This window comes from Myotis daubentonii, chromosome 1 (assembly GCF_963259705.1).
Source record: "Myotis daubentonii chromosome 1, mMyoDau2.1, whole genome shotgun sequence".
Taxonomy (NCBI): Eukaryota; Metazoa; Chordata; class Mammalia; order Chiroptera; family Vespertilionidae; genus Myotis; species Myotis daubentonii.
Window position 1 is genome coordinate 7,254,354 of NC_081840.1, and position 12,593 is coordinate 7,266,946.

The 12,593-nt window shown below is 41.0% G+C and overlaps 1 protein-coding gene across 19 annotated transcripts in view; it reads left to right on the top strand.

Moving 5' to 3' along the window:
* WDR20 (WD repeat domain 20) overlaps positions 1 to 12,593 on the top strand; it is a 58,487-nt gene that overhangs the window by 17,561 nt on the left and 28,333 nt on the right. For 2 of the 19 annotated variants that reach the window (XR_009451804.1, XM_059686951.1), the window contains exon 2: positions 12,314 to 12,455. The exons of the other annotated variants lie outside the window; for them this stretch is intronic. Coding sequence is in view for 1 of the 2 variants with exons in the window: in XM_059686951.1 (XP_059542934.1) it covers positions 12,314 to 12,455 (142 nt within the window). In the remaining variant the exon portion in view is untranslated. The remainder of the gene's footprint in view (positions 1 to 12,313; positions 12,456 to 12,593) is intronic. 19 annotated transcript variants of the gene reach the window in all.

Here is a 12,593-nt window from a genome sequence, read left to right on the forward strand (position 1 = left end):
TGTCTCACTCAGCGCCTTTAATGTATTATAGGCATTCTATAAATATTTGAATGAATGGATAAATGTGTAAGTGACTTTGTCACTTGTTTATTGATGTGGTTAGATTACTATGATAAGCATATTGTCTTGAATATACTTGGTATTTGATTAAATATTTCAAAGAATCAATCTCTGATCTTTCTCATCTCTGTCTTGAGATAACGTACTTAAAGAACAAAAGCTGTATGTGAACCCCATTCATCTGTACCTTACTCCTCTCTTCTCCCCTTCCCCATACATATCTACCACACATACATCTTACCTTAGCACTGGCAACAGGGAGGTGCATGGAAGAAAGCTAAGAAATCGGTTGTCTTAGAAGGAAAGTCTTGTAATCATTCAAATCACTAATAAGTTTGGTGTGTACGAGTTTTTCTTTCACTGGTGGCAGTGAAAGGGAATAATCCCCCCGCTCCTCCTCCACCAATTAAAGTTAAAAGTTAAGGGTATGTTTATGATAGAAACTCTGGAAACTTCAAGTAAGGAAAAAAAATTCTCATCTCCCACAGCTGTTTGTGTTTTAGTGTTTTTTTTCTGTCATACCTTTTTTGGTGCTTAGTTATGTATTTTAAAATAATTTAAGTTCCCAGTCTCTAATATTATGTCTGGTACCATGTAGATGCCCATGAGTATTTAGAGAATAAACCCAGGTATGTGTTCTTTTTCAACTTTAAGGTCTTCTGCAGCTTCCTAATTTAGTATCTAAATAAGCATTGCTTTTGCTGATGGTGTTCATAACCTATTTTAGAGTAGTTGAGCTTTACATGAAGGTGTGATTTTTTTTTTAATATATTTTATTGATTTTTTACAGAGAGGAAGGGAGAGAGATAGAGAGTTAGAAACATCGATGAGAGAGAAACATCGATCAGCCGCCTCCTGCACATCTCCCACTGGGGATGTGCCCGCAACCCAGGTACATGCCCTTGACCGGAATCGAACCTGGGACCTTTCAGTCCGCAAGGCGACGCTCTATCCACTGAGCCAAACCGGTTTCGGCTGTTTTGTTTTAATGAACCTATTAGATCATTGTAGAAAGTTCCTTGGGCTAAATATTTTGGAGTTACTTGTGAGCTCTTTCTTTTTCCTAGTCTACTTCCAATTCTTCAGTAAAGCCTGTTGGGTCTGCCTTAAAATATATCCAGAACCATGCCCTAGCCTGTTTGGCTCAGTGGATAGAGCGTCGGCCTGCAGAATCAAGCGTCCCAGGTTCAATTCCGGTCAAGGACACATGCCCAGGTTGTGGGCTCAATTCCCAGTAGGGGGCGTGCAGGAGGCAGCTGATCAATGATTCTCTCTCATCGATGTTTCTGCCTCTCCCTCTTCCTTCCTCTCTGAAATCAATAAAATACATTAAAAAAAAACACCTCCTTAATATATATATTTATATCCGGAACCTGATCACCTCTACCTCCGCCTTCACCTCCTCAGTTTAAGGAAGCATCGTCTCTCACTTGGATCATCTCAGTGGTCTCCAGATGGGCTCCCGCTTCTCCCCTTGCCTCTAACAGTTTTCTGATGGCAGTGGTGATCTTTTAAACAGTACAGGTCAGATCGTGTTTTTCCACTGCTTAAAACTTTTGGATGCTTGTTCACATCACTGAGAATGAGATCTAATTTCCTTATTATGATCCGGCACCTTCTTTCTCCCCAAATGCCTGGAGTGATTTGCTACCACACTGTGAGCACATTCAGCCCTCTGAGCCATTGTGTGTGCTCTTACCTCTGACTAGAATCCTTGCCACAGGCCGGCTCCCTCACTTCTTCACATCTCTGCCCAAGTGTGAGCCTGCCAAAGAAGCTTTCTGTTGCCCGACCGGGAAAGCATTACCATCCCCCACCGCCTCAGCCCCTCAACTCCCTTCCTGTCAGACATTTCTTCGTAGTCCTCATCACTCTCCAATACTCACTGATTACTCGATTACCCTCCTACAGTCCATGGCAGGAGGGGGCTCTGTCTGCATTGCTGAGACCCCAGTGCCTACACAATGCTTCGAACATGTAGTGGAGCTCAGTAAATACTATTAAGTGAATAGTGAAAGAAATTTATCTCGATTAACTTAGTGAAAAATCTTCATTTAGGACATAGGTATGATGACTTGTCAGAGGTATATTTGATTTCTTAAATAGGTAATAAATCCACCTGGTTCAAAATTCAAAGGTCATGCGGTGATGTCTCTCATCCTGTCCCCTAGTTCCCTGTCCTCCTCAGAAGTAACTAGTGTTAAGTCTTGTGTATATTTCCAGACATGGCCTGTGGTTTTACAAAATCACAGATACAGTCCTCTCCATTAAAAAATGCAAATTTTAGCATCTGTATTTTTTCATACCTTTTTTTGGTTTGTTTTCTAAAATGTATTTTGGAGATTATTCTTTGTCATTGTGTAAAGAGCTTCTTTATTTGGTTGATGGCAGCACAATGCCCCATTGTACGAATGTACCATAGTCCCTCTTTGATGGACATTGAAATTGTCTCCAGTCCAGTGGTAACTCTACAAACTATGCTGCAATAAATAGCCTTATACAAGTATCATTTTGCCATGTTGCTAGTATATCTGAGGATTAAATTCCTATGAGTGGGATTGCTGGGCTAAAGAACATGTGCATTTGTGGTTTTGATAGACACAGATTGCCTTCCACAGCTTGTACCAATCTATACTTCTGGCACAGTGTGCTATTATTTAATCTTTGCCAGGCTGACAGATGAGACATGATATAACACCATCGTTTGTGTTTCTCATTCTATGAGTTAAGCATCATTTCATATACTTAAGAGCCATTTGTATTCTTTTTCTTGTGAGTTGTCCATGCCCTGTACCATTTTTTTTACTAGGATTTTGGTGTGTGTTTTTCTCTTGACTTGTAGGAGTTCTCTTTTATGCAGATTAGCCCTTAATCTATAGTCTGAGTTGCAGACATGCAGACATTTGGTTCCATTTGTCAGTTGACTTCTGGTTTTGCTTGTGGTGTTTATTCTAAGTAGAAATTTTGTTTTATTTTTTAATAGGAAAATGTATTAATTTTTTCTCATGGCTATGGGTTTTGGGTCATACTTAAATCTCCTAACTATATTTTAAAACATCTTCATGGTTTCTTCTTGTACTTCTGAGTTTCATTGTTTACATTTGATATCTCCTTGATACTGCTGAGATTTATTCTGGTATAAAATGTAAGATGAGGCTGAAACCGGTTTGGCTCAGTGGATAGAGCATCGGCCTGCGGACTGGAAGGTCCCAGGTTCGATTCAGGTCAAGGGCATGTACCTGGGCTGCGGGCACATCCCCAGTGGGAGATGTGCAGGAGGCGGCTGATCGATGTTTCTCTCTCATCGATGTTTCTAACTCTCTACCTCTCTCCCTTCCTCTCTGTGAAGGATCAATACAATATATTAAAAAAAAAAAAGTAAGATGAGGTTTCAAACCACACACACACACACACACACACAGACACACACACTTTTTTGTTTTGTTAATCCTCTCATGAGGATATTTTTTCCATTGATTTTTTAGAGAGAATGGAAGAGAGAAGGAGAAAAGGAGGGAGGGGTAGAGGAAGGGAGAGGAACATTGATGTGAAAGAGACACATTGATTGGTTGCCTCCTGCACACACCCTGACCAGGGCCGCACCCCGACCAGGGCCGCACCCCAACTAGGGCCAGATATGGAACCTGCAGCCTAGATACTGGGAATCGAACCCAAGACTCTTTGGTGCATGGGCTGACACTCTAACCATTTCGACACACCAGCCAGGGCTCTTCTCCCCCTTTTTTTGGGGGGGGGGAGCAAACAATTAGGATTTCTTGCTATTTCTTGATCTCTATGTCTTATATGAGGGATAATTTGTCTGTAGTTTTCTGCTGAACTCCGAGTGGTGGAGAACAGTGGGGCCACGTCCAGTACATTTTTCAGTGTAAGTTGTGGTTATCTTTGTCTTATCAATGTTGACTTAAAAAGAGTGGGTGAAATGCAATCTACTGGTAAACATTGTTTTGAAACAGATTTTGTAGAATTTTTATTTGGTAAATAAAGATTGATAAGATTAGTAATGAAAGAGGCAATGCTAGCTAGTTTAACTTAAGGAACATGTTTAATACATTATATAAAACTAAAGAAATGATTTTTCTCTCTCATTTGAATGACTCATGTTTGAGGCCTCTTAGCTCCCTTGATTAATGCCTAGTAATACCAGTTCATAAAGAGGAGAGTTTAGTGAGGGCTTGAGTCTCAGGTGGCCGTGTTTCTCCTTTCTAGTAGACTCTCTGTGTGGTCCATCATATTGCAGAAAGAAAGCTTTTGGCTATAGTGATAGAGGGAGTTTGGGATCACCTGCATCAGAGTAAAGATGGTCTTTCACTGCTTTTGCTCTTTTTTCCCCCATTTCCATGCCACTCAGTCTGGCTTTACCTATGGTCCCATTTCTGCTGCAATGCCATTTTTACCACGTGGCTAACTTTCCCAGGATTTGTAAGTTTCACTCTACTAAAACTATCAAACCCAAGCTGAGCATAGTAAGCATGCTAGCCAACCATGGCCTCTTCAGAATCTCTCTGTCCCCATTTCTGTGGTGAACAAGATGGCCAAGCTCAGACCTTGTTGCCCCTGCACACTTGTTTTGTGTTTCCGCTTGACTCGGGCTCTCAAGTGCCACCCCACACCCTCGCCTCTACTGTTGCCTAGATATTTGACTTCCTACATTTACTGAAACCATCGAGCTCCTCCTCTCTCTTCCTTTACAGCAGTGGTTGTCTTAAGTGTGGCCCTGCAGCAGCAGCAGCATCTGCTCAGCATTTGAGGAAATGCAGATTCTGGGGCCCACTCCTGATCTGCTGAATCAGAAACTCTGGGGTGGGGCACAGCAGTGTGTTCACCTTGCCGGCCAGGTGATTCTGATGTGCTAACCTTTGAGAACCACTGGCTTACCAGATCCAATTCAAGGCTCTCCTCACAGGAAACTTGCAGTAAAAGCATATTAGCTATTTAATTCGTAGATTATATTAATAGCTATTGATTAATTTGTATATCATCACAGCTACCATTTATTCAACACCTACTCTGTGCGGGGCACTAACCTAGGTGCTTTCACATAGACCGTCTCATTCTCACAAACCCTGTGCAGACTGGGTAGTGGTGGTTTCCACTTTCTATACAGGTGAGTGAGGAGAGGCTCTGAGGGATGAAGGGCTTGCCAGGGCTGCACAGCTGGCAAGTGGCACATCCTCTCTAGCATTCCACTCTGCCTTTCGTGTGAACCCCTGTCCCCAAGAGTACATGTGAGTATGTGACTGTCATGTGGTCGTAGAACAAATGGTTGCAATACCCACATTTCTGATTTCTCCCATCATAGTCTTAACCCCATCCACTGAGTTAGCAACCTTTCAGCTTTTTTAGAAATAAAAACACAGGCTATTTTCTTTCTTTTTCCTAATATTCATTTATTTACAGTATGTCAGAAAAGTGGGGGGTAAAGGAGGCTTTGATATCATAGTCCAGCTTCCACATTTTCACATAGCCATCATGTTCTACTCAGTGTATTTGTCTCAGAAATTAACTCGTATTTCTGTCGAGATGTACATTGGTATACTAGACAGATCTGGCCTCTGAACTTATTTTTACAACTTAAGAAATTATACTACATTGAATTTAGTAAAATCTTAAGTGGTTGGAAAAAGTTATTTTGCTGGCTTTGCCTGAGTCCAGCTGAGTGGTGAGAGTGAAGGGGACAATATCAGCCGATTGCACCCTCTTCAACCCCGGGGACAGGGTCATTTCTGACGAGGAGAGAGAGCTGTCTTTTAGGCTACAGGTGCTTCCTCTCTTTGACCTTACCCCTTCTCACTTTCAGATGTCCCCCCATATATTTGAATACACAGATTTTTGGACAGGCAACTAGATAGAAAAATACACTTTTTTTTAAGTGCCTGTGAGGAATCAAATATTTGTTTTCATGCTCACACACTTCTTGGTTTGAGTGCATTTAACAAATGTAAATTGATCTTATTGACTTAATAGTGATAATGTTTAATACATAGCACTTTGTGTTCAAATCACCTTACACATTTAACTCCTTAATCTTTAAACATTGTTTGTTAGAACTGTTTGTTAATGTAGTACCCCTTATCTGTGGGGGTTACGTTCCAAGGCCCTCAGTGGATGCCTGAAACTGCAGGTAGTGCCAAATCCTGTATATACTGTGTTTGTTCCTGTACATACACGCGATGCTTTCATTTATAAATTAGGCACAATAAGAGATTAACCACAATAACTAATAATAAAATAGAACAATTATAACAATATGCTAAAGTAAAACTTACGTAAATATGGTGTAGATATGCTGGACAAAGGGATGAATTATGTCCCAGGTGGGATGGCACAGGATGGCGTGAAATTTCATCACACTACTCAGAATGGCACGCCTTTTAAAACTTGTGAATTATTTATTTCTGGAAGTTCCCATTTGATATTTTTGGACTATGGTTGAATGTGGGTAACTACAAAAGCAAAACTACCAATAAGGGGAGGGAGATGATACTATATTCTTATTTTCCCATTTTGTGGAAACGGTGGTGTGGAATGGCAAGAAACTCGTCTAAGCTCACAGGCTAGGAATGGCAGAAACTGAATGATTGGTGCTCCCAACCACACTTCAAAGTGTAATGTAAGTTTTCAACTAGAGTTTCCTCTAAAGTTTTACACTTTTGAAATGGTACACTAGTCAATGTTTTTGTTTTCCTGGATTAGGGCCTGCGTGGCGGATGGGATTGACATGTGAGTTCGCACAGAAATAATTCAGGTTCTTTAAAAATGTTAAACAATTGAGTTGTTTGCCAGGGACTCAGGCTGAAAGAGCTGTGGGAGTGGGCTTTGGCCTTAGTTGCTCAGGAACTTTGAATTATCAGGAAGCAAACACCTTCCTTCTCCCGACTGTTCTGCCTGCAACCTCAGCCTAGAGTAGCTGCCAGCAGCTGGAACACACCAGTGAACTTTGCACCAACTAGATGAGTGTCCTTTGATTTATGCTAAGCTTAATGAGCTTTGCAAGGATTTCTATACTTTTAATATAATTTCAAGTTCTGAGAACTGGTTGTTGTTGTTGTCTGATGTAGAACCAAGAAGACCACAGGCAAAAGGAAAGGAGACAGAAATGAGGGCTTTGGGTTCAGTTTACTAGTGCTTTTCCTGAGTTTACTGGGTGTAGTACACATAATAGGGAGTAAGACTAGAGCTCCAAGTTCAGTTGCAGTGTGAATTGATTGGCTGATTTGGGGCAATTAACTTCTTTGGTCTTAAATTGCAGCATCTTGAGAGGAAATGTGCTTGTTTTTTTTTTTAAGTTCCTCTCCAGCTCTGTTTGTCTTCTGATTCCATGAATGTAGACCATTGTATATAGAGATATATCACACACTCACTCACACTGGGAAATAGTTGCTTCTTCCGTCCACTTCTTTGTAAATAGCTTTATATTTAACTTTTTAAGTTAGCAGTTGCAAGTTTTTAATTATGTATGTTTTATTGCATGAGATAATGAGTGATAAGTGCTTAGAGTGAAGCACTTGTTGCCAAGAGTTAACTGTCAGGTTATGGTTGATTTCAGCCCTTACTGTGGAGCTTCTCATTCAGTGCCAAGCTGGTGGCCTGCTAACCTACATTTAAAATAACAGTTTGTCCCAGCTGAGGCTATAAATATAATTCCATCCCTATTGAGCTCAATATTTTTATTTCAAGCCTTAAGATTTTAACATTTAAATGCTAAAATATTACTGAATGCAGAAAAACAAATTCTACTGTGTAACTCTTTTAGCTGTTTTTTTTCAGGACAGGATAATTTAAGATTAAGTTTTCTTAGGATTTCTAGAAAAGCATGGGATAGATGATAAATTCTCAGTTCAATTCTTGTGAGAAAGGTGGATTCAATTTTAGACCTACATTAGAGGCAGATTGGGAGGCAAACTTGGAACGGATTGGATTTCTCAGAGGGCTCTGGGAAAAGTTATCTTTATTTGTCACTGTAGCACATTAGGAGCACACGGTGAACCCTTCTCACACTGGAGTACTATTTGAAGAGTGAAACAATAGAACCAGCCATGGTCCTATCTGTCTGTCCTTCCTCGTCTCATTGAGTGACATCACTGGTGCCACAGAAATGTTAGTAACCAACTCCAGTGGTCCTAACTCATGTGAAACTTATGATGGAATAAAGCACCACCATCCCACTCACCCATTTACTTGATGTAACAGTAAGCTCCTTTTATGGTGAATTTTGCTGTTCACAAGCCACATGTTTTCCTGTGACCCTGTGCTAGGCCATGGCATGGTTTAAAACTACTAGAATAATTTTGAATAGTTTCAGTAGTGTTTTTGGACTGTTTGTTTTTTTCTCCTTTTCTATTTAAAAATATTACACAAGTAATACGTGATTATTGACAAAAAGTTAGAAATTAAGATAAGCACACATTAAGAATGGTATAACGAACTTCCATATACCTGTCTCCCAACGTTGCCATTTGTCTCATGTCCACTATTATCTCACCCTTACAGTGGAGCAAATCCCAAACATCATATATCTTCTGTATTTTTTGTATGTGCATGAACTAGTTTTGGAAAAAACCACTACATTTTCATATGTAAAAATTTTACATTTGAACAGTCTGTTTTTTGACAAATTCATAAATATTCTTTATAGTTGGTCTCTTGATTTATAAGGGTCTTTTTATTAACTTGTTTTGCTTTATTCTACAAGACATTGAAAATAACAATATACTGTTATTTTTAATAATTTGATTACAGGTCTGGCCAGTTTGGCTCAGTGGCTAGAGCGTCGGCCTGCGGACTGAAGGATCCCAGGTTCGATTCTGGTCAAGGGCACATGCCTGGGTTGTGGGCTCAGTCCATTGTGCAGGAGGCAGCCAATCAAAGATTCCCTCTCATCATTGATGTTTCTCTCTCTTCCTCTCCCTTCCTCTTTGAAATAAAAATATATATTAAAAAATATTACAATATGAATAGTTTTTATATTTCTTTGAGATTCTTTTTGTAGAATCCCATTTAAAAAACATATTTTATTGATTTTAGAGAGGAAAGGAGTGGGGGAAAGGGAAACATCAATGACGAGAGAGAATCATTGATTGGCTGCCTCCTGCACACGCTCCCCACTGGGGATCGAGCCTGCAACCCAGGCATGTGCCCTTGGCCGGAATCGAACCCGGGACCCCTCAGTCCGCAGGCCGATGCTCTATCCATTGAGCCAAACCAGCTAGGGCATAGAATCCCATTTTTATTGTTGCATTTTTCATTTAATGATATAGTAAGTGATATAATAAAATAAGTAAATTACTACCTTCATTTAAATGGCTACATGATATATTCACCCATTTCCTTCTTGGAACACATAGGATGTTAATAATGTTTTGTTATAAACAGAGCTGAGTTGACTGTCTTTGTATGTGTGTTTGCTCATTAAAAGTGTTTAACATTGCCTGGCTGGCATGGCTCAGTGGTTGAGCGTCAACCTATGAACCAGGAGGTCACTGTTTGATTCCGGGTCAGGGCACATGCCCGGGTTGTGGGCTCAATCCCCAGTAGGGGGTGTGCAGGAGGCAGCCAAACGATTCTCTCTCACCATTGAGGTTTCTATCTCTCCCCCTTTCTCTCTGAAATCAATAAAAATATATTTTAAAGAAAGTATTTAACATTTAAGATAAGAAACAAACAAGAATGTTTCTAAGTTTAAAGCTCTATTACTTTTTCACAAAGTAGAATCAGCCCCAGATTAAGAAACAGCATTCCTGGCCACCCAGAGCCTCCCCTGTGGCTCCTTCCTCACACTCCTCAAGGGTGACCACTGTCTTCACTTCCAGCATTGCAGATTAGTTTTCCTGATTTCGAACTCTATTTAAATAGCGTTACTTAGTAAATGCTTCTCAAGATTGTGTTTGAGATCCTTCTGTGTTCTGTTCTCGGTGCCTTACCCCATGAGTAGTAGTCCTTGGATAGATAGCCCACTGTGTATTTAGCCTGCTGTAGATGGACGTTTGTGTTGGGCGTTTTTAGCTAATACAAATAGTTCATACATGTGAGAAATATCTTCTAAAGCAGTGGTTCTCAACCTCGGCTGCACATTAGAATCACCTGGGAATCTTTTTAAAATCCTGATTTCTGGGCCTCACCCTCTGGAAATTCTGTTTCTTTGTTATGGGGTGGGGCCACAACATTAGTAACAAAGAAACGGAATTCCGGAGGATGAGGCCCAGAAATCAGGATTTTAAAAAGATTCCCAGGTGATTCTAATGTGCAGCCAAGGTTGAGAACCACTGTTCTAAGCTAGGAGTTGGATTTATGTCTGAGGAAAGGAGGCTTTTGCTGCATGTTGCCAAATTGTCCTGCATAAAGGCTGTGCCAGTTTACACTCCATGGGAGTTGGATGAGGCCAGCTCCTCCACATTCCTGATTGTGCCCGTCTTACTGGTCCACGTTTTGAAACTGGTGCTATTGCATTACTAGGGCTTATACTAGTGCCTGATACATTTCAGATGCCTAAAAGAGCTTTTTAAATTTCCTGGGGAAAAACAGAAATATCTAAGTGGCTCTTTCTGTGGCGGCCTATAAAGCAGTTATGCCCTAAAAAATGCTGAGTAGTTCCAGTGATGCTATAAGATGAAGGAAAAATCAAAGCTTTCATCGTAGTAGTACTTGGGATGGGTCAGCTCTCTGTGACTTTCATTAATTTGAGGCTACTTTCTTCAGCTGAGGCCTGGCTGGACCAGACTATTTGAATTACAGAAGCCAAAGTCAGTGCTTAGGTCACTGTTTTAGTGGCTGATCTCTCTTCATTGTATAAGACAAGTTCAATGTTCTCACTACCTCTCTTGCTTCCTGTTTGAAAATACAGCAACGTACAGGCTCCAAAATGCCATCTTTAATGTAAAATTACTGGTACACATCGGTGTCATTTTCTGAAACTTTGTACGTTACGGATTTAGTAGTTCGTTGTCTCAACTGAAGTTGGGTGCTTGAAAAAAAGGTAGCCTCAGCTTGCTCTGGTTAAAAGCACAGTCCTAGGCTCAGTGAAGCCTTGGGCAGATCACCACCTCTCCCTGGGCCTCAGTTTCTCTGTAGGATGAGAAAATGGTGGCATGGAAATGGCAGTGCCTCTACACACTTAGGGATTTAGGGCCGCTCTCACTTCAAATGGGAGCTCCTCTGCTGAGGAGCTTATATTACTGAGCTACTTGAATCAGAAAAATTTTAAATCAGCTATGTGCTGTGCCAAACACTGTAAGCGCATGAACTGTCCACTAGTAAATGTAGGAACACGAGAGTATAGTCCTTAAGCAGCTTCTGGGCACTGCTCCCTGCCTTGAGTGGCCTTAGTTGCCCGGTGCTGTCACACCACTTTTAGAAAGTTGTAGAATTCCCCACCCCACCCCTTTCATGGAAACTTTTAAAAATTATTCTGTAAGAACATCAAATGAGGTTTTTTTTTTGCAGAAATGAAAGTATCTTGCCTTTTTTTTTTTTATTTTTTTATTTATTTATTTATTTTTTATTTTGTTTTTTTTATTTATTTTTTTTTATTGCTTAAAGTATTACAAAGGGTATTACATATGTGTCCATTTTATCCCCCCGCCCTAGACAGTCCCCTAGCCTCCCCTATCACCCAGTGTCTTATGCCTTTTCTTCCATTTGAAATGTTGGTGTTCCCGTAAGAATGGGAATGCATATTTCTATGCATCTTTAATGGGGTTTAATAAAAAATAGGTTATTTGAATACATCAGCATTTTAATGAGATGAGATCTGGTTTTAGGACATGTGCAAATTGAATTTATCTGGCGTTCATTCATAGTTTTTCGTTAATGAAGAAATCAGTATTTCATTCGCCTGGACGAAGCACCACGACAGCCTGGTGGCCTTTCGCCTGACGGACTCGCCCTGAAAGTGGAGTGCAGTATATGAAAATGAAGAAAGGGCGAAGGTGCTGCAGCTTAGCAGCTGTTTAAGTTCATTTTAAAAAACTACTCAGAGGGAAGAGGAGTAGATTTTGCATAGCTAACAGTTTTAAGTGACAGCTGCCTTGGGAAAAAATGATGCGAGATAACAACAGAAGCCTGTTATTTCAGCAGACATTTGAGTGACAGCACTGGGTGGGGGGAAGGTGCTTCCTCGGGCACCACCTGCCCCCTGCAGGTCTGCAGGGGAGCTTTCTGTGGTGAACAGCAGGCAGTCCCACAGATGGTTGCTCTGAAGACCTCACCGAATGCATTTTGCCTATTTTGTACCCAGGCACCTCTTCCCACTGTGGGATGGTGGCAGGAAGATGGCCCCTGCACATCACATCTCATCATCTGTCTGGGTTCTGAGATGGTCTCGCTTTGCCCTTCCATCTTCCTCATGGAGTCCCGTCCCTCTCCTCATGGCCTGGAATGTGAGTGGCGGGTGCTCCTTCCGGGCTCTGAGCCTTCAGAGCATGCTAGTAAGGGACGTGGGACGGCTGTTGTCAGTGAGGGTGGGCCTGGTGTGTTTCAGAGGAGGAGAGCAGAGAGGAAGCTGCTGTTCTGTTCGG